At 42.7% G+C, this 27,524-nt stretch overlaps 1 protein-coding gene across 5 annotated transcripts; it reads left to right on the top strand.

Moving 5' to 3' along the window:
• Nucleotides 1-27,524, top strand: LOC308290375 (protein NLRC3-like). 5 transcript variants are annotated; one of them, XM_080732175.1, is made up of 11 exons: nt 1-51; nt 1,537-1,634; nt 3,380-3,493; nt 5,108-5,221; nt 6,751-6,864; nt 7,737-7,837; nt 8,201-10,013; nt 11,400-11,573; nt 14,150-14,296; nt 15,440-15,498; nt 25,723-27,524. In XM_080732175.1, the coding sequence occupies exons 2-11, from the start codon at nt 1,555-1,557 to the stop codon at nt 26,280-26,282; spliced, it is 3,276 nt and encodes a 1,091-aa protein (XP_080588301.1). In that variant the 5' UTR covers nt 1-51; nt 1,537-1,554; the 3' UTR covers nt 26,283-27,524. The 5 variants fall into 5 exon arrangements, with proteins under 5 accessions (XP_080588301.1, XP_080588302.1, XP_080588304.1 ...); XM_080732176.1 differs by having other exon boundaries at nt 5,111-5,221; XM_080732178.1 differs by lacking the exon at nt 5,108-5,221.

Raw genomic sequence — 27,524 nt, forward strand, 5'->3', positions numbered from 1 at the left:
TTTGAGAAGAACAGCAACGCAGAAGGACCAACACACACAGTTTAATGGAGGGTAAGTGTGTTTAATAATACTAATCCATCTGTTCTATACATTAATGTAGATTACATTAAATACAACACATACATGTCATCTATTATTCTATAAACATTAAGCACTTTAATCAAAGATCACAGGGAGGGGCTGAGGCCTTGAATGTTTAGAGGTGTGGTCTTTTATGGTTGAAAAAGTTTTTTTTAGAGTTTAAGGGAATTTGACGTAAACATGATTTAAACTTTTAGATATAGCCAGTGTCATGCACTGAAAAGTAGCTGATCTATTATAAGCTCATGGTGAGTTGCAGCGCGACACTGACATGTTGTGAACTTGTAGATCTGCTTTATGCGTAGGCTATGGTTAAAGTGTGCGTGTGTGTGCGTGCGTGCGTGCGTGTGTGTGTGTGTGTGTGTGTGTGTGCGTGCGTGCGTGTGTGCGTGTGTGTGTGTGTGCTTACAGCAGATCAGGCCATTTCCCAGAAACTGACAAAAAACAGGAAGTGCTGCTATGTGTCTTGTTGCTGCTCTCTCTCTCTCTCTCTCCCTCCCTCTCTGGTGATGATGTCAGTCTCAACACCTCAGGCCGCATTCACACAGATGCGTGAGACATCTTCTCCGTATCGTCTGAGAATGAGGGGGGGTGGCAGGTCCAATGCATTGTCAATGGAAGGTTGTTTTTTTTTTTTGTCGTTGCCGTGTCTCTAGCTCAACCACAGGCTGTCTTTTGGCCAAGAGACACGGCAACGACAAAAAAACCACGTGACCTCCGTTGACAATGAATTGGATCAGCCCCTCCCCCACTCATTCTCAGACTACACGGACACGATAGCTGTCGCAACTGTGTGTAGGGCGCCTAAGAGTGTGTGTGTGTGTGTGTGTGTGTGTGTGTGTGTGTGTGTGTGTGTGTGTGTGTGTGTGTGTGTGTGTGTGTGTGTGTGTGTGTGTGTGTGTGTGTGTGTGTGTGTGTGTGTGTGTGTGTGTGTGTGTGTGTGTGTGCGCGTGCGTGCGTGCAGTCAGAGCCATCTAGTGAAATGTGAGGCCCTGTTTTGCTATTGTTCCGTCTAGGTGGGATTCTGACTAAAGGCTCATTATTCAGAGTCCAGGGTGGAGTGAGCAGCTATAGTGCTGTAGTTTTCTAGTCATTCACCTTAAAAGAGGTAAAGAGGCTTCACCACAAGCTCAGACACATCTCCTCTGCTTTTACTACCAGACAATCACCCTGTTTCACCCTGTTCACTGAACACTGATTGGTCTAGAAGCTGGGTGGGCGGTCCTCTTGTTTTCCTCAGGCAGTTCATGAAAACAGCAGGGACTGGGAGCTTTCTCGCCCCCCTAGTGGCAAGAAAAGGAACTTCTGGGAACTCAGATTGGGGAGTTTTACCCTAGTGGCTGGTGTGTGTGTGTGTGCGTGCGTGCGTGCGTGCGTGCGTGCGTGCGTGCGTGCGTTCATTCATCAATTCATTAATAATGTTCTACTTTTTATATTTGTGTGTAACCCTGACAGGTTAAATAAACACCAAAGATGAGTGAGAGTGTGGAGAGAGAGGAGGAGGGGAAACATCACATCCACAGAGCAGATGAACCTGGACCTTCATGCTTAAAGTATGACAATCCTCCTGAACAATATACACTAGAACACTATACCATTATATACCAGGGGTTTTCAAAGTGGGTGACGGGGCACCCTGGGGTGCCGTGACGGCAGTCCAGGGGTGCCGTTGGAATAAGTGGAAAAGACACTTGAAAAAATATTTAGTATCATTTTAAACTTAAAGTACAAAGTTATTTTCAGTCAGTTCTAACCAAAATGGCTGTTATCTTAACGTTTTCTTTGTAACATAATCACTAAAATATTGTCACTGTCGGGCAGAAACCTCCTATCTCCAAGTTTCAGCATACAAGACCATCGCACAAAACGTTTTCACTGTACATTTTATAGATGATAAATACAAAACAAACGGTTTTGGACATACAAGGTTTCCACCCGACAACGACGATATGCTATAAATATAAGGTGCTGGGAGTGTAAATTATAATGTAGGGGTGCCTCGGATTTAAATAAAATATTTGTGGGGTGCAAAAATTTGGGAACATAACCTACCTAACAGTAGATGGCAAGTGAAAACATCCTGTGTTTGAGTATTATAACAAGACGGTTAAACAAAAACATAATGCATGATAATGCACATTATCGCAATTTAATAATTCACGAGGTCAGAATGACTGACAGGTGTCTGTGTCAATCAACTTCAACTGGTTTTCGTGGCTCGTTGATCGTCAGCCCGCCCGTCTTTACATATTAATGTCCAACCCATTCTCACTCCCTTTGCTTCACCCATCCGACGCCTTCCTTTGCTTCACCCCTGCGACGCTCTAGGAATGTCTATTGCGTCAAGGGTGCGACGGGAACGGAGAGTTTTTGAACGAGAACGGTGTCTTAGTATGCATGCGCCGACATGTGGTTACTGGAATATTTTTCACTGACAGCCGTCACGGGGAATCGAACCCCGGTCCCTGGATTTGTATCTCCATGCTCTACCGACTGAGCTAACCAGAGTGACTGGGAAGTTCCTTTTTTTTTTTTGTGGCAAAAAAACAATATCAAAAATCCTTCCATTAAAAACAACCCACAACTCCAGCCGTTTATCACAGCCTGTAGTATCATACTGCTTTGAGACCGCTCCAAAAAGTGCCCTATAAAGTAAGAAAATTAACTTTAAAATGCTTCCGGTCAAAACAAAGACGTGCACGAAAAGGGAGCGAGCATGGCCAGGCGTGTGCGTTGTCAGTCACGCTCGTTCGTCGGATGTGTCTCCACTGTTTGTTTTGAAGTCGCGTCATCGCAATCAAGGCAACAGGTTTACGGTGAAACAGAAAGCTAGAGATGGGATTTATGGCTCTATGAAGTGAGCCGGATTTAAGATCCGTTCCTTACAAAGAGCCGTTCAAAAGACTGGCTCATTTTAGTCTTAGGTACTTTGTACATTTTTATTATAAGTTCAAATCACTTCAACCCTATATACATTTCAGCCATATATACATTTCTGCCGTCTAAATCTACAAAGTAGAAGGTACTACAGGCTTTGATAAACGGCTGGAGCTGTGGGTTTTTTTTAATGGAAGGATTTTTGATATTGTTTTTTTGCCACAGAAACGGGTCTCTGATTGATTCCCATTATATATTTTTCGCCGATTCTGGATTTACCATTAAAGAAGGTTTTAAAAACAAAAATTATCCTTGGGTCATAAACATCACAGGGTAAGTAAACGACAGAATAAAGTTTATTCCTTTGGGTGAACTACTCCTTTAAATAAAGTAAATGATGTTGATCCTCTCTTCCTACCAGGGTTGATCAGCACAGAGCAGGGTCTCCTGTACCCAGCTGTGTCTCCATGAAGAGTGACTGGTCCATGGATAGACCTATTGACTTCAAAGATGGACACCACTCTACTGATCACAGGTCAGAATGTAAAACACATCATTTAGTTGTTATCAAACTCTACTGAGAACAGATCATGAGGTTTATAATGTTTTGACTGTTAATACTTTAGTTTTGAACTATGAACATGTAATGATGGTATTAAAGTGTTTCTTTTCAGTTAATAAACTCTGTGGGCGGCTTGCACCAACACGGATTAAGCCTTAACCTGGTTTAAATCAAGGTTTATTTTTTAATCCAGTTGCACCAAACTTTAAACCTAGTTTTAATCAATCAGGTTTAGTTTTAAACCATCCTTTTATTCTTGGTTTGAATTGTTACTGTAAACCTGGATTAATCCTGTTGCACCACTACTTTAAACTTCGATTTAAACATCAGTAAGGGATTAATTTTAAACCTGCAGGAGAGGTGCTTTAAATGTATAAACATGCCATTGACATGAATGGGGGTCCTGCCTCCTGTGAGAAGTCTCCCTCCTATCTCCAGCTGGCAGCGCGGCACCCATCAGGCTGTGTGCAACTGCACACTGCGGACATTTCGTTTATCATTGATTGATTTACCACAGAACTCGTCCAGCTAAAGCTCTTTTTCGTGGCTTGAAAAGTCTGTTTGAAGGTGCACCGCACGCCGCGACATGTTCTCTGTTTGTTTGGGAAACCAGGAATGAGCGCCGTAGTGCGAGCTGTGAGGGGGCGTATCTAAAACACCACACTACCCCACTACGCACCACAAAGTGTCCCGTTTGCCTACAATCTTCCACAGTTCACACGTCGCTTCTAGTAGATCGACCCTTTCCCCGCCTCCCCGTTCCTTTGCAAACCCACCAGTCTGCCCACTACGCACCACGGAGTGACACGTTGTGAGCTTGTATATCTTGTTTTAGTGAGTGTCACCGTCGTATGACGGAGGGTTATAAAATGATATATTTTTTGGCTGCAGGCGCTCTTCTTAACATAGGCCTGCCCACATTCTCCCAGAAGTAAATTCGGGCATCTAGTACGGATGCCCCCCGAGCGCCTTCCTAGGAAGGTCCTCGATGCACGTCCCACTGGGAGGAGACCCCGTGGCAGACCAAAGACCAGATGGAGGGATTATATCTCCAAACTGGCTTGGGAACGCCTCGGTATAATCCCTGAGGGAGTGGAGGAAGTTGCTCAGGATAAGGAAATCTGGAGGTCTCAGTTGGAACTGACCCGATTCCGGATAAGCGGTTGAAGATGGATGGATGGATGGATGTAAATTAAAAAGTAACGTTAATGATAATCATAGGCTCAAGAGAATAGTTTATTCCAGTTTGTTAACATCGCAAATCAAAGATGGAGGACATTTAATCCATGAATGAATCACAGGTTATAGTTTTAATCACAGGTTAAGGGTTTAATCATAGTCATAGATTTGTTAAGCAATGCTTAAATTTAAGTGGTGCAACACAACTTGATTTAAAATAAATCCTAGATCAACAAAACCTTGATTAACCCTAAACTAAGATTTATTTAATCCCTCTTGGTACAATCGGCCCTGTGCGTATTTCTATTTCTATTTTTGTTTATATTGCTATTTTCAGTTTTTCTGGTTGCTGCAATGGACTTGAAACCTTACTGAACAAACTCACATGATGCATTTGTATGATTCCAGAAGTGTTGACCACAGAGCAGAGTCTCCAACACCCAGCTGTGTGTCTATGAAGAGTGACTGGTCTAAAGGACTTATGCCCAACTTCAGTAATGAACCTGGACCTCCACACACAAGGTAAGATCACTTTGGAATGCCAATAAAACAGTGCGTGCTTGCAAGATTGGTCACTGAAATTAATTGGTAAAATAAATAAATCAAATGATGAGGATAATCCTGAATCAGTAGTTCAATCTCTCCTTGCCCTAATTGTCTCCACCAGGCTGAAAGGCAGCATGGTCCACTGTGATATTACTCTATAAACTTAGTTACCCGGGGTTCCCCAGGGCTCTGTACTTGGTCCACACATTTCTTCCTCTCTACACCAAATCACTTTGCAGAAAATAGATGATCTACAAGCTCACAGCATGTCAGGGACGTGCTGGGCCCCTTATTCAGCCCGGGAAAAGGAGTTGGAGAGGCCTTCATTGCATTGGCCACGCGCCAGATTTATTTTTGCCTTCCGTACCTGCCACGAGGCCCCCCAAATACTAACGGATGAGCGGTTACTGTGATTGGGTCACTAGGGTTAATCAAGAGGCCAGGGAGTAGTGGGCTGGTATTCAGATGATAGACAAGCCAGTGGGGCCAATGTGATGGCTCTGTGGGCTGCTGCTACTCAGTGCTATAGAGAGAGATCTCTCTCTAGCTCTGCTGCTGCTACTCAGCGCTATAGAGAGAGATCTCTCTCTATAGCTCTGCTGCTGCTACTCAGCGCTATAGAGAGAGATCTCTCTCTATAGCTCTGCTGCTACTCAAAGATTGGCCATTTCAGATCGTGAGAGACAAGCCAGTGGGCCAATTACATGAGTTATATTTACTTTGTGGGCCGCCCAGCCCCCAAAATGGAACGAAGGCAGCCAACGTTTTCTTTTTCTTTTTTATGGCTGGCCTGGACCGACCAGGATTGGAGCGGCTGTTCAGGAGTTGTCTTGCTTTTCCCAAATATGGCCAGCACATCCCTGCAGCTGTGATAACACAAGCTAGATCTGCTATTTGTGCCGACTGTTCACCCAGATGTTGCATCAATACAAAATAAGAAGAACATTAAAAATCTTCTTTGAAACAACCAAACCTGCCTATCGATGATGTCACTGGTAGACAGGTTTCTGAACTGTCCACAGCCCTCCTCTGAGTCACAGAGTGAGTAGACAGGTTTCTGAACTGTCCACATGCAGTCCTCCTCTGAGTCACAGAGTGAGTAGACAGGTTTCTGAACTGTCCACAGCCAGTAGAAATGGTTTCATCTTATAATGAACATTAGTGAGGACCTGTTTTATGAAGATCATAAATAATAGTGAGGACCAATTATGAAGATAAGATGGGAATGTATGTTGATGTTTAACAGTCTCTATACCATGTACAAATGACATCAAATGAACCGTGTTAATTAATGTTCGTTCTTTTAATGTTGTGACTCTAAATACTTTAGTTTTTAAGTATGACCATGTATTGATGGTAATAAAGTGTTTCTTTTCAATTATTAATAAACTCTGTGTGTATTTCTATTTTAGTTTTTATTGCTATTTTCAGTTGTTCTGCATGGTTGCTGCAATGGACTTGAAACCTTATTGAACAAACTCACATGATGCATTGTATGATTACAGAAGTGTTGACCACAGAGCAGAGTCTCCAACACCCAGCTGTGTGTCTATGAAGAGTGACTGGTCTAAAGGACTTATGCCCAACTTCAGTAATGAACCTGGACCTCCACACACAAGGTAAGATCACCTACTTATATCTGTGAACTTCAACTGGAAAGACACAAACAATGTCTTGTATCTCAGATAAAAGACATTGTTTGTGTCTGTGTCCATTCAGTGTCCTAAGGCTGAAAAGCGACCTAAAGGGCGAGGTCACGCCATGTCTTGGCCATCTGGCCAGTGATGTATATCGGACCAGTTATCCATATATGGAGACCCTTGGTACCCATAGATATTCACAGATATGGGCTAGATATTGATGACATCAGGGATCTCCATATATGGACACAAAAGGGATTTGGTTCCCCCGGCATCACAGGGAACTCCATATCTCCATATATGGGCATAAAGGGATTTGGTTCCCCTGACATCACAGTGATGTCAGAGAAGCTGACACAGAAGCACAGAAGCTGAAATATGTTCATATTCAATCGTTACTATTACGTTGTGTTCCGTTTGTGATTCTAATTCTGTCTATCTGGAATATACATTATTATGCAACAAGCTGTGACATTTCTCATGGTAAACTGCGACCTTCGGTCGCAAAAATAAAAAATAACGCTATATAATATACACAATTGTGCACATGAAATATGCAGTCATTTAACATATGACAGGGGTTTTGTCAAATAGATGGGTCATCTGTCAGTAAGGACAACAATGGATATGGCTTAACCAGTCAAAAAATTGACAAATGCACAAATTATATCTTTGTAATTTATGAATGAAAGAGTTATGAATATACAATAGTTCCATGACAGAGTGGAGATTATTATTGTACATCAACACAATGCAGAGTGAACAAATACATTATGTTATATGTGGTATTATATTATATTTACATATTAAATACTATTATACAGTAATATAATGTCTTAATGTCTCCACAGAGAGAGGGAGAGGAGTGGTTGTGTTGTGACAGAGCAGGCGTCCAAGAGATCCAGAACCACAGCTGGACTGAAGACACCCAGTCACACCAGCAGTGGACACAGTAAGACTGGACACAATGTACATTAATTAACACAGTTAATCACTGAAATGTTTGAAATGACAGGAGACATTGTCTAAATGTCCACAATGTGTCATCAGTATCCATGTTTAAATAATGATGCTAAACATCTTATCAACTCTGTATGAAAGGCAGTGATCCGATATCTTCGCTGAAAATAGCAGATCTACAAGCTTACAGATCAGCTTGTAAGCTTTTAGATCAGCTATTTTCTGTCAAAGTTTTCCCCAGAATACGGAAGCTGGGATTTAAGTGGTTAAATTAATAATGTGCATACACAGCTGTGTGGATGTAAGGTTATTAATTCAACTGAATGTTTAAAATGTCTTCATTGTCTTCTCATAGCAGGTGTCAGTCCACAGGAGGTTCTAAAGGTTTATAAGGTCGGTTTGAACAGTCTTGATCGTGTGACATACGTCACTGAAGTGCCCTCCCTCAGCAGCATCTTCACAGAGCTCCACATCTCAGTGGGAGAGAGTGAAGGGGTTAATACCCAACATGAGGTCTGGCAGCTTGAGGCAGCTTCCAAGAAGAAGATCCTCCATGACCAACCAATCAAATGCTCTGACATCTTTAAGCCCCTCCTCCTTGGCAGAGACAAACCCATCAGAAGAGTTCTGACCAAGGGCATCGCTGGCATTGGAAAAACATTCTCTGTGCGTAAGTTCACTCTGGACTGGGCAAGGGGTTTGGAAAATCAAGATGTCATTCTCCTGGTTCCCTTCTCATTCCGGGAGCTGAACTTGGTCAGAGATGAGCAGCACAGTCTTCTCTCACTGATCCATGTTTTCCATCCAACGTTGAAGAAGGTCACAGCAGAGCAGCTTGCTGTCTGGAAGGTTGGCCTCATCTTTGATGGTCTGGATGAAAGCAGGTTTCCGTTGAAATTCGAGAACATTCGCATTGGTTCTCGTGTCTTCCAGAAGAATGCCATTGTTTCTGATGTCACAGTGACATCATCAGTGGATTTGCTGTTGACAAACCTCATCGAGGGGAATATGCTCCCTAACGCCCTCCTCTGGATAACTACCAGACCTGCAGCAGCCAATCAGATCCCTGCTGATCGTGTTGACCTGGTGACAGAAGTACGAGGCTTCACGGACCTCCAGAAGGAGCAGTTCTTCAGGAAGAGATTCAGTGATGAGAAGCTGGCCAGCAAAATCATCTCACACATGAAGACATCAAGGAGCCTCCACATCATGTGTCACATCCCAGTCTTCTGTTCCATCACCGCTACCGTTCTAGAGGACATGTTGAAGACAGACGAGAAAAAACAGCTGCCCAAGACCCAGACTGCGATGTACAGCCACTTCCTGTCGGTCCAGACAAAGAGGAAGTGGAAGAAGTATGAAGAAAGTCATGATGTGAATCAACAGCAGCTCATGGAGAAGGACAGGGAGGTTCTTCTGAAGCTGGGCAGGCTGGCGTTTGAACATCTGGAGAAAGGCAGTGTCATGTTCTACCAAGAAGACCTGGAAGAGTGTGGTCTCGATGTGAAAGAAGCCTCGCTGTACTCAGGAGTGTGCACAGAGATCTTCAAAGAAGAGACTGTTCAATCTGAGAGAAAGGTCTACAGCTTTGTTCATCTGAGCATCCAGGAGTTTCTGGCTGCAGTCTACCTGCTCCACTGTTTCACACAGAAGAACATGAAGGTACTGAAGGCATTCCTGAGAGGAGGAGGAGAAGAAGAAATTACTCTGGAAGACTTCCTGAAGAGAGTTATGGTAAAATCCCAGGAGAGTAAAAATGGCCACCTGGACCTCTTTGTCCGCTTCCTTCATGGCCTCTTACTGGAGTCCAACCAGAGTCTGTTAAAAGGCCTACTGGGTCAAACACAGAAGAGTCCAGAGACCATCCAGAGAGTCATCAACAACCTGAAGAAGATGACCACTAAAGAGCACTCTCCTGAGAGAATGATCAACATCTTCCACTGTTTGATGGAGATGAACGACCACTCAGTGCTTCATGAGATCCAACAGTACCTGAAGTCAGGGGACAGATCAAAGACAAAACTGTCTCCATCCCAGTGTTCAGCTCTGGCCTTCATGCTGCAGATGTCAGAGGATGTTCTGGAGGAGTTGGACCTGGACAAATACAACACAAGGAGGGAGGGGCGATGGAGACTGATCCCAGCTGTGAGGAACAGCAGAAAGGCTCGGTTAGTAGTCATGTGAATAGAAAACTTAGTAGAACAGAATCAATGTACCTTCACACCACTACACTATAACTAGACATGATGGTTCATTTTGGTCACATATCTGACCCAGACACATCATAAAGTACACAAACATCATATAAAACATCTATCAATTCACAGAACCATAACAAGAGGCAATAATAGTTATCAATAACACACACACACACACACACACACACACACACACACACACACACACACACACACACACACACACACACACACAAAACACACACACACACACACACACACACACACACACACACACACACACACACACACACACACACACACACACACACACACACACAGACACACACGCACACACACACACACACACACACACACACACACACACACACACACACCTGCAGTCTAAGCACAAAGAACTCAATTCTGTGCTCCTCCAGTCTGCAACGGCTGTTGTTGATTGACAGTCACTCTTCCCTGTCATTTCCCACAGCCACACCCACACGCAGAGCAGCGCTGCTTTCATTGGTTAACGAGCTCACGCACACACAAGATTTGAATAAAGTCTGTTGAGATGAACTTCATTCAAATTAGATCTGTCCTTGTCAGTCCGTCTGATGCCAGACATCAGCGTGAACTTTGCCGTATCGCACTAGACGGACTGTCACGCAAGCCTCCATTGGAAATGAATGGGATGTGTGCGTTCACACACACATCACACGATTGGTGTGAACAGTGCTTTACTGATAACTACCCCCCCCCCCCCCCCCCCCCCACACACACACACACACACACACACACACACACACACACACACACACACACACACACAAACAGGGTTGATTTCCTTAGGAATTTTTGTTTTGTCTTTTGAATGAAATGTAATTTAGTTTTAGTCATATTTTAATCATCTGAAATGTTTTAGTCTTCGTCTAGTTTTAGTCGACTAAATATCTCATTTATTCAACTAAATCTACAGTTGATTTAGTCGACTAAAATGTATTAGTGTTGCCTTGATGGTGTTGTAATGAAAATAGCAGATCTACAAGCTCACAACACGTTATGCTGCTATTTTCATGATGTCATGTCATTTAGTTTCAGTGCAACCAAACATTTTTGTATTTTAGTTCTACTGGATCTCTTCTCCACTATAGTCCCTCCTTAACATTTTTAGTCTAGCTTGTATGTGTTGACAAAATTGTCTTTTAGTCATCAGTCTTCATTTAGTTCTTATTTAGTTTTTGTCAGTGAAAAGTAGTCAACGAAAATGTTTTGTCAGTTTTAGTCAAGTGCGTCTGTGTCTGTCTGTCTGTCTGATTGACATTGAACTTGCTCTGATTGATCATCTCTGATTTTACATTTAATCTGTCATTACAGAATTGTTGGCTTTGGCTTTCACCTCCAGAAAGAACACATGGAAGTTGTGTCTTCAGCTCTCAGTTCTAATCCATCTCATCTAAGACACCTGGACTTAAGTTACAACAGACTGGATCTACTGGATCTACTCTGTGCTGCACTGGAAAGTCCTCATTGTAGACTGGAGACTCTACGGTGAGATAAATTGACAATAATTATTTCCATCAGTGATTTATCATGTGATTATAATATGAATACTGTGGTGAGACTTTGTGAAGAGTATGAATAAGGTTGATATCACAGTAACACACATTGACTGGAATAATGACGAGGTACAGTAACTACAGTATGTACATGTTACAATTATAATTGAGATTAATTTTTTCACCCAAAACCTCTTCCATTTGTTCTTTCTCTCTTTTTGTGTGTTTTGGTTTCGCAATGTTGAGCCTCCTTACACTTTAAGCCACATTTCCATTCAGACCAGTCAGAGCATTGTGGTGTCTGTCTGTCTGCCTGTCTGCCTGTCTGTCTGTCTGTCTGTCTGTCTGTCTGTCTGTCTGTCTGTCTGTCTGTCTGCCTGTCTGTCTGTCTGTATCAGACAGTGGTGTTAAAAGTAATCCACTTTTACTTTTTTACTGAAGTAAAAGTATCAAAACCACAGTGCATCAATAATCTGTTACTGTAAAAGTGCTGCACTAAAAATATTACTTTAGTAAAAGTATCAAATTAACAGGATCAAAATATACCTAAAAGTACCAAATAGTACTCAGTACTATAAGTTTTCAAAATGTGTCAAAATCTTTGGAAAAATAGAAGATCTGCAGGCTGACAACGCAACGCATTGCTTCACAGTAGCTGTGTATACATGACAGCCTCATTCCAATCTGATCTAAATAAACCCGATTGAAGGTATTGGATCAAGTGTATACATGGGGTGAGATCAATCCGATCTGGTGTTTACATGTGCCCACTTATAAATCGTGTTGTGACGCAAATGATTAAATAGATCGCATTTCCCTGTATCCATTAATAATAATAATAATAATAATGGAGCCTAAGCAAATACACAGCCCCACCAAAGTGAAAAAATAAGCTGCAATGCTCTTTTAATTAGATTATTGGGGATGTGCGTTGTTCTGTATGTATTAGGCCTATATTATCATTATAATCATCATCATCATCATCATCATCACGTCACAATCCATATTTGCTCCCGACGGGCGACGGCCCATAGAACATAATGGCTTCATGGACAAGTGCATTCACGATAATAAACAAAAAGTCTGTAATACTTTTAAAATTGACTCTCTTAGCTATATCCACTTACCCCAGGCCCCTTTAAATATTATTTATCTGATGAAGAATATAGGATGTTTTGCTGGTGGTTTCTTAGGCTATTTATGATCGCAAGAAGACAATTAGTTAGTGGCCAGATCCATCTGACCTGGGCAAAGACGCACAGGAGGATAGATGAACGAGGACGTAGCGTCCAGTCGCGCTAGAATATCTTTCTCTCACCGAACTACTGGAGTTCTGTTTCGTGATGCGTAGCCTGCTGCCAGGATTTGAGACGCGTTGTGAGCTTGTAGATCGGCTATTTTTTGATGAGAAGGCACCCGCGACCGCGTACAAGTTAAACATGTCAAACAAACCGAAAATGACTTACCTCTGTAGTTAGAAAGTAGCCTATAAGTATTCCTTTATCCCTGACTTTTGTTTCGATCTTAATATTATAGATTCCTTGGCAGCCTTCTTCTGCCTGTCAATCAATTAACAGCACGCTGCACGGCTGCAGTGAGTTACATAAAAGAGGATTTTAATAATGATTAAATGGTCGGGTCTCTCGGAACCTTGGAAATAAAAGGATTTCGGGACAACATGTCACGGGTTTCGGTCTGTAAAAAAAGAATGAACGTCGGAACGGGACGGAATCGGACGAGACCGTTACGGGGCCACTCAGGTTTGGTTTTGTAATTTGATTATTGTTTCATAACAGGTCGGAATCGGTCAAAATTTGACGGCCCATTTAGTTTTCGGGACCATTTTTTGGACCTGTGAAGATCTCTAGCCTACGGTTCTTCTCAATTGAGACAGGAGTCTTAGTTGGGACTCGCGTGAGCGCACGCAAACACGCACACTAACGTAGGCAGGCTACACAGATAGTCTGCACATTTATAGATTGATTAAAAAATGCGTTTATAAACTAAATAGATGTGGTGAAACATCACAAAAAGTGCCACAATAAATGGCCAGGAAGCCTGCGCTGAAAGAACATGTCACATTCTAATCGGGTTAGGTGTTTACATGGAAGGATTTTCCTTTTGATCGGGTCGTAAAAAAGTCTAGACCACCCCGATCAGAATTTAAATCGTGTTGGTTTTGATCGGGTTTATTTAGGTGTATACATGCAGAATTAGATCGGGTTTATCTAAAATCTTGTTTTTAATACGATTAGATGCGTGCATGTAAACGGGGCTATTGCTTTGTGAGCTTGTAGATCTGCTACGTTTGTATAGCCAGAGTGTAAAATAAGTGATAAAATAAGTGGTTGATGTGTATAAGTATAGCTAAATCTGCTAAGTAAATAGTGACTAAAGTTTTCAAGTAAGAAGTAATAAAAAAGATTATTTAGTTCATGTTACTCCTGTCTGGTTTTCTACTCTAAAACCCAGACAGTCCATCCAGACCAGGTCCTTTAATAGGTGGCTGTAAGCAGGTTCTCTATCCAGGAATAATGTATTTTATAATGTGTTTTATTCCTCATTTAGACTGATGAACTGCTGGTTGTCAGAGAGGAGCTGTGAACTTCTGGCCTCAGCTCTCAGATCTAATCCTCATTTGAGAGAATTAGACTTGAACTTCAACGTGTTGCCGGTGTCTGGACTGAAGAACTTCTCTGGACTGGAGTCTCTGCAGTGAGTAGACTTGGACTGTGTCCATGTTGGTTAGTGCAGTGATTCCCTTGTTTCATGTTCCAATGGCATAACGTCTATTGTGCTAGTCTGCCCCAACAATCCCCTCCTCCCACCCCATTTTATACAGTCATACACCTGCTGAAGATTCATGTTTATGTATATAATCTGTTGCATTAAATTAACCAGGCAAAACACACACAAATGCAGGGGTCGCATGATTTCATAAACCCTGGATTTTTCCACATATAGTTTATGAAGTCATCACCTCACCTGTTTGTTCACGTTCACACAGAAGCAAAACTGTGCTGAGAAAAAAACATTGCTTGTGTGTGTGTGTGTGTGTGTGTGTGTGTGTGTGTGTGTGTGTGTGTGTGTGTGTGTGTGTGTGTGTGTGTGTGTGTGTGTGTGTGTGTGTGTGTGTGTGTGTGTGCGCTGGTTGAAGATATCCTCCCTTGCTCAATAAAACTTATTGTAGTCTAAATTATGTTCAGTTCTCGTCCGCCCAAAATATGAAGGAGTTCATGAATGACTGTCATTGAAGGCTTTCAACCCCAACATAGAAGATCTACAAGCCCACATCGTGTCGAGGCAGCGATGCGTTGTGGGCTTGTATGCTGTTAAATGTTAGGGTGGGACTCCTGGGCCACAGTAGCCTGTGATTGGCTGCTACTAGGCCAGTATTCAGATGATAGACAAGCTAGTTAGCCAATCATGTGATGTCTCTCTGCTCTGTGGGCCGGTGCTACTGAAGGATTGGTCCTCTCCACTTAGTGGCCGCCCAGACCAAAGATTACCGTAACTAAAATGGTAGCAAAACATTACTGTAACTATCCTAAAATGGTATCAAAACATTACTGTAACTATCCTAAAGTGGTAGCAAACATTACTGTAACTATCCTAAAGTGGTAGCAAAACATATCTATGGTCCACTTGTATAGTCATATGCCCGGTATGCCAGAAGCCCAGTCCACCCCTGCTTTCAGACACAACACTGCTGGAGTCCAAGGAGAGTCTCAAGTCCACTCCTCTGACAGTGTTTTTGTCTGTCCAAGATAATGCTAGCAGAAACACTGTAGTGTCAGGTAGTGGAGACGTTGTGTTAGACAGTCACACATTGATGCATTGTTGTTCTACTTCCTACAGAGTGAAACATGGAGGAGAATTCTGGAATTCTAATCCTGATCCTCAACTCCTTACAAGATGTGAGTATCTGTCTGTCTGTCTGTCTGTCTGTCTGTCTGTCTGTCTGTCTGTCTGTCTGTCTGTCTGTCTGTCTGTCTGCCTGCCTGCCTGCCTGCCTGCCTGCCTGCCTGTCTGTCTGTCTGTCTGTCTGTCTGTCTGTCTGTCTGTCTGTCTGTCTGTAAAAAAAAACTCTCCTTCTGCCACACATTCTGTTAATTTCCCCAAAACACACTGGCCTTCATTTATCAACGTTGTGCAGATCACATTTTTGGCGTTCGCCATTTTAGGCAAATTGTCTGGCATTTTATCATCGCATCATGACTTTGATGTTGGCGTAGGGTCGGATCAGATCTCACATCAAGTTCTGAGGTGGTGTAGGATTCATCTTACACCACTTTGTTCCATTGTAGACATGCGGAGCAGCATTGTCTAACTAGAAAAGAAAATTTCTACGAAATTTTAAGTGTGCCTGCAGCTCGCTAAGTCTGTGCAACCTTGTGTAGCAGTTGGTGTTAGCATTAGCGTTACATTTTTTAACATTAGCATTTTTTGCATAAGCTTTAACATTATCGTTTTTCATATGACACCACCCACATGTCTGTACGACAAACGGTTCACGAGATAAAGGGTCACTTCCTGTTTGGTGAGGGTCACTTCCTGTTACAGAGGGGGCGGGGCTTAATCAATTACAGCTCATCCCTATTGGCCGGAAAAAGACCAAAGTTGTGTTTGCATTTTAAAGTTTAAATCACGTTGCTAGGCAAAAGTATGGCAGAGTTATGTGGCGCCAAAGTTTCTGGGTTTTTTTCCCGAGTCCCCCATTCTAAGTCAATGGGGTTTTTGGGCGTCGTTTTTTGCGAATTACGTCGCAATGGTAACGCGGATCGGAAAGAAAAGTAATAGCACCCCATTCCCGGCCGAGCCGCACGTTTTGATGTATATATTGCGGCGGTGCTGTAAATCGTGCGGCAGTTATTACGTGCCGAAATTTGTGGCGACATTATGTAACTAACTAACTAACTAACTAAGTATGGCGGATTACAATAAGTGTTTTGCCATTGCATTGCATGGCAGGCACACTTAACTATCTGACACATGTATCCACTCCAAAATGTATATCTAACAAACTAACCAGTAAGACTACCTAATCGGGAGATAAGCGACCGTAGGTCACTTATTTCCACAAATAGGGCAAAAATTTGTTTTTCCAAAATCTTCCTGATCCATGTTGATGACATGAGTGTAGACATACTGTGTAGTGATTTTCGTGATTTTAGGGCAAAATCTGTAGGAGCAGTGTCCAAAAATGTGTTTTTAAAAGTCGGCCTGGAGGTGGCGCTATATGGGACAGATTCATGTTGATGGGATGAGTGTAGACATACTGTGTACCGATTTGCGTGATTTTAGGGCAAACATTTTAGGAGCAGTGTCCAAAAATGTGTTTTGCAAGAATCGGCCTCATGGTGGCGCTAGAAGAGGGCCATGTGAGAAATGAGGGGTGGGGTCTCCGCGCCGCCAAGGCGGACGAATAGGTACCGGCCCCGGCTGTCCCGGTCGCTCCTAGCCGGAGTTACGGCATTTTATGTGAGCTGCAGTGTAGGGGGTCCTCCACTGGGGGCGCCACCACTTTTGCATCCGTTCTGGAGCACCAGGAGTCGGTGGTCCCCGGGAATTCCCCGTGAGCAGCCCCGTTGGGGTGGTCATTTGGTCAGTTTAGCACATTTGGTCATTTTTTACATCTGGGGGCCCAGGTCCCTGGAGCTCCGGGGGTCCTTGGAGGTTGTAGTTTGGCAGGTAAGGAGTGTGTGTGCAAAATTTGGCATGGATCGGGGCAACGGTTGCGGAGATATGAGCAGGGCAAGAGTGTGACGTGTGACGTGTGACTGACGGACTGACGGACTGACGGACTGACTGACTGACGGACAGCCTGTGGAGGTTTTGGTAGTAAATGCGACCTACTGTCGCAATAAATAATCCCTGTGGAAATATTTTATAAATGCGTACATCATGGACATGTGCGCCGATTTTATTTCCAAGTTACAATGATAAGCAATTAAAATGTAGCGATATGGAAGCAATCTATCAACAAGTGCTCTAACAGTCATTAAGATAAGATTGCTGATCTGCTCAGAACAAGGAGATGAGAGAGCATTTTGGGGAGGGACCGGCGTGGCGCTGCTGTAATCTTTTTGTGGACCGCGAGGTCTCCAACTTATACAGTGAAGTGAGTCCTATACTAGAAAAGAAAATTTCGAAGAAATTTTAAGTGTGCCTGCAGCTCGCTATTTGTGTGCAACCTTGTGTAGCAGTTGGGACTGTGGGACCACCCACTGAGTTTGAGGCCATTAATGTGTTGGGAAGTGGAGTTATGGATGTTTAAAGCCCAGCCAATTGGAAGACAGAGGGGGCGGGGCTTAAACAATTACAGCTCATTCCTATTGGCCATCTAAGTACACACAGCAAGTTTCGAGACGGTACCATGCTGCAAACTGGAGATATAGCTGTTTAAAGCTCAGCCAATAGGAAGATAGGGGTGGGGCTTAATAGGGGCGGGGCTTAAGTAATACGTTCCTATTGGCCGTTCAAGTCCAGACACCAAGTTTCAAGACGGTACCATGCTGTGAACTGGCGTATTGGCTGTTTAAAGCCCAGCCAATAGGAATACAGAGGGGGCGGGGCTTAATCAATTACAGCTCATCCCTATTGGCCGGAAAAAGACCAAAGTTGTGTGAGCATTTTACATTTTAAATGACGTTGCTAGGCAAAAGTATGGCAGAGTTATGTGTCGCCAAAGTTTCTGTTTTTTTTTTCAGAGTCCCCCATTCAAAGTCAATGGGGTTTTTGGGCGTAGTTTTTTGCGAATTACGTCACCATGGTAACGCGGATCGGAAAGAAAAGTAATAGCAAACCATTCCCGACCGAGCCGCACGTTTTGATGTATATATTGCGGGGGTGGCGTAAATTGTGCAGCAGTTATTACGCGCTGAAATTTCCCCCATTCTAAGTCAATGGGGTTTTTGCTTTTTGGGCGTCGTTTTTTGAGAATTACGTCGCAATGGTAACGCGGATCGGAAAGAAAAGTAATAGCACCCCATTCCCGGCCAAGCCGCACGTTTTGATGGATATATTGCGACGGTGGCGTAAATCGTGCGGCAGTTATTATGTGCCGAAATTTGTGGCGAAACTTAATTACGTACTTAAGTATGGCGGATTACAATAAGTGTTTTGCCATTGCGTTGCATGGCAGGCACACTTAATTAAGTGTGCCTGCTATGCAATAGCAGAACACTTATTGTAATCCGCCATACTTAAGTCAGTCAGTCAGTCAGTAAGTAATGTTCTTGCAAATTTCTGCTCGTAATAACTGCCGCACAATTTACGCCACCGCCGCAATATATACATCAAAACGTGCGGCTCGGCCGGGAATGGTGTGCTATTACTTTTCTTTCCGATCCGCGTTACCATTGCGACGTAATTCGCAAAAAACGACGCCAAAAAACCCCATTCACTTAGAATGGGGGGAATTTCGGCACGTAATAACTCCCGCACGATTTACGCCACCCCCGCAATATACACATCAAAACGTGCGGCTCGGCCGGGAATGGTGTGCTATTACTTTTCTTTCCGATCCGCGATACGATTGCGATGTAATTCGCAAAAAACGACGCCCAAAAACCCCATTGACTTAGAATGGGGGACTCCGAAAAAAAACCAGAAACTTTGGCGCCACATAACTCTGCCATACTTTTGCCTAGCAACGTGATTTAAACTTTAAAATGCACACACAACTTTGGTCTTTTTCCGGCCAATAGGGATGAGCTGTAATTGATTAAGCCCCGCCCCCTCTGTAACAGGAAGTGCCTCTATAACTCATGAACCGTTTGTCGTACAGACTCGCGGCTGGTGTCATAATTTTTTTTTTTCTCAAAATTTTTTTTTCTCAAAATTTTTTTTTCTCAAAATTTTTTTTCTCACAATTTTTTTTTTTCAAAATTTTTTTTTCTCAATTTTTTTTTTTCTCAAATTTTTTTTTTCTCAAAAATGTTTTTTTCTCAAAATGTTTTTTTTCTCAAATTTTTTTTTTTTTCTCAATTTTTTTTTTCTCAAAACATTTTTTTTCTCAAAATTTTTTTTTCTCAATTTTTTTTTTCTCACATTTTTTTTTCTCAATTTTTTTTTCTCAATTTTTTTTTCTCAATTTTTTTTTTCCTCAAAAAAATGTTTTTTTCTCAAAAAACTTTTTTTTTTCTCAAAAAACTTTTTTTTTCTCACAAAACTGTCGTTAAAGTGCGACCCGTGATAACGGCCAAAAATGCGCCAAAACGCCACTAATTAGTCGAAATGGCTGACTTCCTGTTTGGTTTCTGATTGGCTGCTGGCCTTGTGACGTGGGTAGAGCTGCGAGGGCCCGGTCATCGCTGCTTGCAGCTTTAATTCATTAATCGTCCATGACCTTAATTGGGGCCTATTTCGCCAAACAGGAAGTGCCCCTCACCAAACAGGAAGTGACCCTTGATCTCGTGAACCGTTTGTCATACAGACACGCGGGTTGCGTCAAATGACAAGATTAAGAGTCCTTAAACTTAATTGGGGCCTATTTCGCCAAACAGGAAGTGCCCCTTACCAAACAGGAAGTGACCCGTTTTCTCGTGAACCGTTTGTCGTACAGACATGTGGGTGGTGTCATATGAAGAACAATAATGTTAACGTTTATGCAAAAAAATGCTAATGTTAATAACGCTAATGCTAACACCAACCGCTACACAAGGTTGCACAGACTTAGCGAGCTGCAGGCACACTTAAAATTTCTTAGAAATTTTCTTTTCTAGTTAACACTTGAGATGCCATTATTGTTGTAATTATTCGTCTACAGAGCGCCGCCATTCACTTGCGCTTTATTTTGAAGAGCCCCGGAAGCCACGATCGTGTCCATGTTGTGTAAATTCACGGTCTTGTAATGGTGACCAGTATGTTTATTTTCACACGGAAATGAAAAATCCTAACCGCGGCCAACCGCTGCGGCCCAGTGTCGCCTTGAAATAAAGCGCTTCTCGGCGATCAAAGCGTTTTTGAAAGTAGATTCGGAGATAAAGCCGTTTCTTTGCAGCAGCAATGAATAGGAGCCTATGGAGATTACACGCTTCCTGATGATAAAACCCAAAGTTCCAAACCTGGCTGTGCCCAGCCCAGCGCACGCTGTGGGGATTGGGGAACACATGCTTGATTTATTTTAGTGTAAGAACTCAAAGTGCACTGTGCACGTCACCGATATTGGGTTAAATTAATATCCCAACATAATTCCATTCATGATGATGTGACTGCTGGTGTGATGTCATTCATGTAGGCTGCTAGCCTACTTTACACAATAAATGATAATTCCACTGTCAAAGACTGCTGTTTCCACAGTGCTCTGTGTGTGTGTGTGTGTGTGTGTGTGTGTGTGTGTGTGTGTGTGTGTGTATGTGTGTGTGTGTGTGTGTGTGTGTGTGTGTGTGTGTGTGTGTGTGTGTGTGTGTGTGTGTGTGTGTGTGTGTGTGTGTGTGTGTGGGTGGGGGGGGACCATAACGTGGACACAAAGGCAGTGAGGCGAGGTGTGCAGGGTAAACTCATGGGTAAACTCTCTTCTATTGGTTCTCCTTACGTTGCCAGGTCGTATTCCGGTTGTTCTTGTCGTAAAATCGGGGTGTTTTGAGAATATTTAAGGACGTGTTATTTAAATTCAGCCGGCAACGCTGGGATCAAATGTACACCAGGATAGGCTGTTTAGTAGGAGTGTAACGATATTTTAATAGCGATTCGATACATATCACGATATATGGTTGACGATACAATACACATTAAATGATTTAAAATCGATATAGTAACTATTTAACAAAGACATTAAATCTGTGTGAAAGGTGTGGATAGTGCATGTTTTTAAGGGAAACATGTATTATTATGGATATAACTAAGTAAACACAGTGATTATCTGCCAAATACATGGACATTGTATATTGACAAATCTGCACCTTGACATGAACCCAGAGATTACACACATTTATCGATAGACCAGTGTAGCTATATGGAAAGGAAAAGTAATTAAACCCCTCCTTTTAATTTTTTCTTCTTAAAAATGCTAAATACAATACCAAAGTAGGTAGTATCGATACAATCGATTCTTTGCACTGCCAATACGCTGTTTTTTACTCTCCATTGATAAATGAGGGCCACTGTCCCCTCATACAACACTCCATTGATAAATGAGGGCCACTGTCCCCTCATACAACACTCCTTCTGACACACATTCTGTTAATGTCCCCAAAACACTCTGTCCCTGCATGGGTCACTCCTCCTTTCAGTTGGCTGCAGACCATGACTGGAACAAGATGCAAAAAAGAGACTTTTATCTCCATTCCTGTTTTCAGGGACACTGATAGGATCAGTGTGGTGACCCCCCCCCCCCCCCTGTCCACTCCTATCATAGTCTAGGTACTGTATCTAAGTTTTCAGGGACTGTTAGGGAGGGAGGGAGAGTTCTTTTCACAGCCCCGTCCTGTCCAGTGTCCCCATGGAGGGGGTCCCCATGGAGGGGGTCTGGCGTCCCCATGGAGGGGGTCTGGCGTCCCCATGGAGGGGGTCCGGCATCCCCATGGAGGGGGTCCGGCCTCCCCATGGAGGGGGTAAAAAAACAAACCTTAACCCTAAACCAAACCTTAACCCTAACCCTAAACCAAACCTTAACCCTAAACCAAACCTTAACCCTAACCCTAAACCAAACCTTAACCCTAACCTCAGTAAAACTAACGAGGTGAATATCTAACCCTCCGTGATGCTCTGGTCCACTGAGGGTGAATATCTAACCCTCCGTGATGCTCTGGTCCACTGAGGGTGAATATTTAACCCTCTGTGATGCTCTGGTCCACTGAGGGTGAATATTTAACCCTCTGTGATGCTCTGGTCCACTGAAGGTGAATATTTAACCCTCTGTGATGCTCTGGTCCACTGAGGGTGAATATTTAACCCTCTGTGATGCTCTGGTCCACTGAGGGTGAATATTTAACCCTCTGTGATGCTCTGGTCCACTGAGGGTGAATATTTAACCCTCTGTGATGCTCTGGTCCACTGAGGGTGAATATTTAACCCTCTGTGATGCTCTGGTCCACTGAGGGTGAATATTTAACCCTCTGGACGGGACAGGGCCGTGAGAAGAACTCAGCCTTGCTGCTATTAGGATCATTTTGGTGACACCTGCAGATGCTTTGCAACCACTTAGAGCTTATCATTTGGCAAACAAATAAAAGATTTACACCAGCTCTACTGGAGTTGATCAAGAAAATTGGAGTGATATCTGGTTACAAAGTTAATAACTCGAAATCATCCATAATTTTGCTCAACCAGGAAGAAAGGGATAACCCTCCAATCTATACACGTCATTTCAAAGCGGTGGAGCAATTTACTTACTTGGGTATTCAAATTGTCCCTAAACTAGAGGATATTGTAAGCCACAATTACAACCCAATAACTGTATCAATTTCTGAAGCAATTAGTAGGTGGTCAGACCTCTCAATCTCACTAATTGGTAGAATTAATATACTCAAAATGAATACACTCCCTAAGCTGCTGTACCTATTTCAAAATATCCCCCTGCCTCCTCCTGTCGGTTTCTTCCCTAAAATGGAAAAGTTGTTTCGAAATTTTATTTGGAATAATCGTCGCCCCAGACTCCGGCTTTCCCTACTATATTTGCCCTATGATAGGGGAGGTCTAAAATGCCCCAATATGCTGTGGTACTACTGGGCAGCACAGCTGAGAACTATAATGTTCTATTATACAGAGGAGGGGTCTCCTAAGTGGAGACACATTGAATCAGGTTCCTTAAAGATCTCGATGCCCAATTATCTCTACTCTAACTCATTAAGTAAACTTAAAAAAGCTACAACCAATCCCATTGTTAAAAACATGATCAAGGTATGGCAGGATGTTCGGAAATATTTGTGCAATATCATCCCCATTTCTCGCTTTAGTCCGATTTGGGGGAATGAGGCATTCGCCCCGGGTAGGGCGGATTGAGGATTTAAGCTTTGGGCTGGAAAAGGAATTAAACAACTAAAATATGTTTTTGGTAAAAATAAGATTCTGCTTTCATTTGAAGAACTTATGGCCAAATGTAATATTCCTAGAACACACCTGTTTAAATTTTTCCAACTCAGGGACTTTATAAGGGTTAAACAAGCACAGTCTCTGACGATCCCTCCTCTGTCGATAATAGAAAGAGCTCTCATTATGAACCCTTTTGAACGGGGCATCATATCTGGATTTTATACTCTTCTGGTGGACTTTTCGCCCGAAACATCTGAATCTAGATTTAATGCCTGGAACTCTGATTTACAAGGGGAACTAACAATGGATGAGTTTAACACAGCCTGTGAGGAGGCTCAGGCACAGACTAGTAATACTCGTTTAAAATTGCTGCAATATAATTGGCTGATGAGGGTGTACATCACGCCAGAAAAAATAAATAAATGTAATCCTAATATCCCAGACACTTGTATCAGATGTAACGATGATAAAGGCACTCTGTTCCATTGTTTGTGGACATGTCCCAAAATAAAGGAGTTTTGGGAGGTTAGAAAGGAGTTACAACAGATACTACTTATTAATATTGAGCTAGACCCAAAACTCTTCTTATTAGGCCTTTACCCAATTGGCCATAAGATAAAAAATTGCGAGATAAAATCTTTGGACCTTGTGTTCCTACAAGCCAAAAGGGTTATCGCCCTTTCATGGAAAAAGACAGGGAAACCTAGCATCGCTCAGTGGTTTAAGGAACTGTCTTTATGCCTTCCTTTAGAAAGAATTACTTACACTCTCAAAAACAAACAAGAGCTATTTGAGAAAGTATGGGGAAGTTTTATCCAGTATGTCAAGGGAAATGACCTTTCCTATCTGATGGAGGAACCAGGAGTGGGGTGACTGTTTCTTTGTTTTGTTTTCCCTCTACGGTCATTCATTTGTCTGGCCTGCTGTGATGTTGATGTGATGTACGTGCTCTTTGTGTTATGATTATTTTGTATTCTTTGGGGTTTTGTTTTTGTGGGTTTTTTTTGTTTGTTTATTTTTTGCTTTTATTGTGATGTATATATTGTTTTGAATGTAAAAATAAAAATAAACATATTGTTAAAAAAAAAAAAGATTTACAAGCTCACAACGTGTTGCATCTCTGTATGTTGTGAGCTTGGAGATCTGCTACATATTTCTTCCTCCACTGGTCTCATGTGTGATGTCATACAGCTCAAGTATCCACAAATACAAATACTCAGGAAAAAATACCTTAACTTATAGAGTACTGTCTGTCTGTCTGTCTGTCTGTCTGTCTGTCTGTCTGTCTGTCTGTCTGTCTGTCTGTCTGTCTGTCTGTCTCTCTTTCTGTCTGTCTGTCTGTCTGTCTGTCTGTCTGCCTGTCTGCCTGTCTGCCTGTCTATCTGCCTGTGTCTATCTGTGTGCGTGCGTGCGTGCGTGCGTGCGTGTTCTGTCTCTCTCTCTCTCCCTCTCAGTGAATGGTATTTTAATACTCAAATACTCAGGAAAATAACCTTAACTTATAGAGTACTGTGTGTGTGCGTGCGTGCGTTCGTGCGTGCGTGTGTGTGTGTGCGTTTCTCTGTCTGTCTGTCTGCCCCTCTCTCTCTGCCTTTCTATCTCACTGTGTGTGTGTGTGTGTGTGTGTGTGTGTGTGTGTGTGTGTGTGTGTGTGTGTGTGTGTGTGTGTGTGTGTGTGTGTGTGTGTGTGTGTGTGTGTGTGTGTGTGTGTGTGTGTGTGTGTGTGTGTGTGTGTGTGTGCGCGTTTGTGCGTGCGTACGTGTTTCTGTCTCTCTCTCTCTCTCTCGCGCTCTCTCTCTCTCTCTCTCAGTGAATGGTATTTTAATACTTTTTGTCTCCACCAGCCGAAGGCTGAGGGAGAGTATGTTTTCCCCTCCGTCCGTCCGTGTGTCCGTCCGTCCGTGCGTCCGTGCGTGCGTGCGTGTGTCCTCGCAGTTTGTGTGCAGCTAATCTCAGTCACCGTTGGCCCGATCGCTGCCAAAGTGAGCACACACATTCCCTGGATGCCAATCTAGAACCTCTGCCCCACATTTTTCAAATCAGCCTCATGGTGGCGCTATAACAGGCCGATTTGTGTGGCCTGGTGGAGACCTGTGCTCGGAAGAGCACTGCTTCTAGTTTAAATATGTAATGTTTTAATGTTTCCTGTCTTGTTTTCTCATCAGACTTCCATCGTCTCACACTGGATCCAAACACAGCGAGCAGAAAACTCTGTCTGTCTGAGAACAACAGGAATGTGACTCGGCCAAAGGGGGAGGAGCTTCAGTCATACCCTGATCATACTGACAGATTTGATGATGAGTATTATCAGGTTCTGTGTACAGAGGGTCTGACTGGACGCTGTTACTGGGAGGTAGAGACGAGTGGACTGGTTAGGATAGGAGTGGCTTACAGAGGAATCAGCAGGAGAGGAGGGGGTAGTCTGCTTGGACAGAATGATCTGTCATGGAGTCTGCTCTGTACGGGAGGCTCTTACTATGTCGATCACAATAGTAGGCAGACTGACCTCCCTGTTGATTCCTCTGACTCCAACAGAGTAGCAGTGTATGTAGACCATGCTGCTGGGACTCTGTCCTTCTATGACGTGTCCTCTGACTCACTGAGACACCTTTATACCTTCCAGTCCACATTCACTGAACCACTCTACCCTGGGTTTAGGCTTTATGACCCCCCCTCCTCCTCCTCCTCCTCCTCCTCCTCAGTGTGTCTTTGTGAGGTCAGATAATGTCTCTGATTGTTGACATCAACGTGTGTGTGTGTGTGTGTGTGTGTGTGTGTGTGTGTGTGTGTGTGTGTGTGTGTGTGTGTGTGTGTGTGTGTGTGTGTGTGTGTGTGTGTGTGTGTGTGTGTGTGTGTGTGTGTGTGCGTGTGTGTGTGTGTGTGTGTGTGTGTGTTTATATGTACAGTATAAGGTACAGTCAGGGTTCTGTACTGTATATATTTATGTTTCTATGTATTCAGTACACTCAGGGTTGTGTTTAAATGGAGCTTATTGTTGAACAAAAACTCATTTCACCCTCTGTTTTACACCTGTAAACCTGGGATGATTCTGATTCTATCTGTAAAAACATTCAATAAAAACCACTTCATCTCTAATCTATATATTAATCATACCACACATTGTGAAAATAGAAGTGGTGGAAAACTAATCACTTTTTTACTTGAGTAAAAGTATCAATACTACAATGTAGAAATACTCTGTTACAAGTTAAAGTCTGCAATTATAAATGTACTTGAGTAAAAGTACAAAAATGTTGGCATGAAAATGTAGCCTACTGAAAGTATGAAAATGTTAAAGTACTCATTATGCAGAATGTCCTGTTTCACAAGTTTTCAAATTAACACAATGTATAAAAATATTTTGGAAATAGCTGATCTACAAGCTCACAATGTGTGGATATGTAGGGCTGATTGATTGATTGATTATTTTATTGACACAATGAATTTACATACAAGTACAGTGGACACATTTAAAAAACATGCAGCACGTCCTTGGTACGGCAAAAAGCATTCTGACCAATAGGAACATCCCAATAAGTCCTTTTACAGTCTTGATTCCATTGGAAGTCCTTGGCACTCATTTTACAGAACATGGCAATATTCGTTAATGATAATGATGAATACCTATACTATCCCGCGGGGGAAATTCAGATATCGCAGCCCAACCCAGCTGCTTTTTTTATCAGCTTTGACCCAGCTGAACTCAACCCAGTGATGCCCACAAGGAGCGCAAGGGGGAAGGGGAGCAGTGGTAGCTGGAGTGGGGAATCGTACCTGCGACCTCTGGGGCCTGGTTGCAATTGATAAAATTGATAAAAAAAATATATACTTCACTATATGTATGGTGCAAAAAATTATACAGAACCTAGCAATATTCGTTGCATTTGATAAAAGATATATACTTCACTATATGTATGGTGCAAAAAATTATACAGAACATAGCAATATTCGTTGCATTTGATAAAAG

Source organism: Nannobrachium achirus, assembly GCF_963921795.1.
Source record: "Nannobrachium achirus genome assembly, chromosome: 8".
Classification (NCBI taxonomy): domain Eukaryota; kingdom Metazoa; phylum Chordata; class Actinopteri; order Myctophiformes; family Myctophidae; genus Nannobrachium; species Nannobrachium achirus.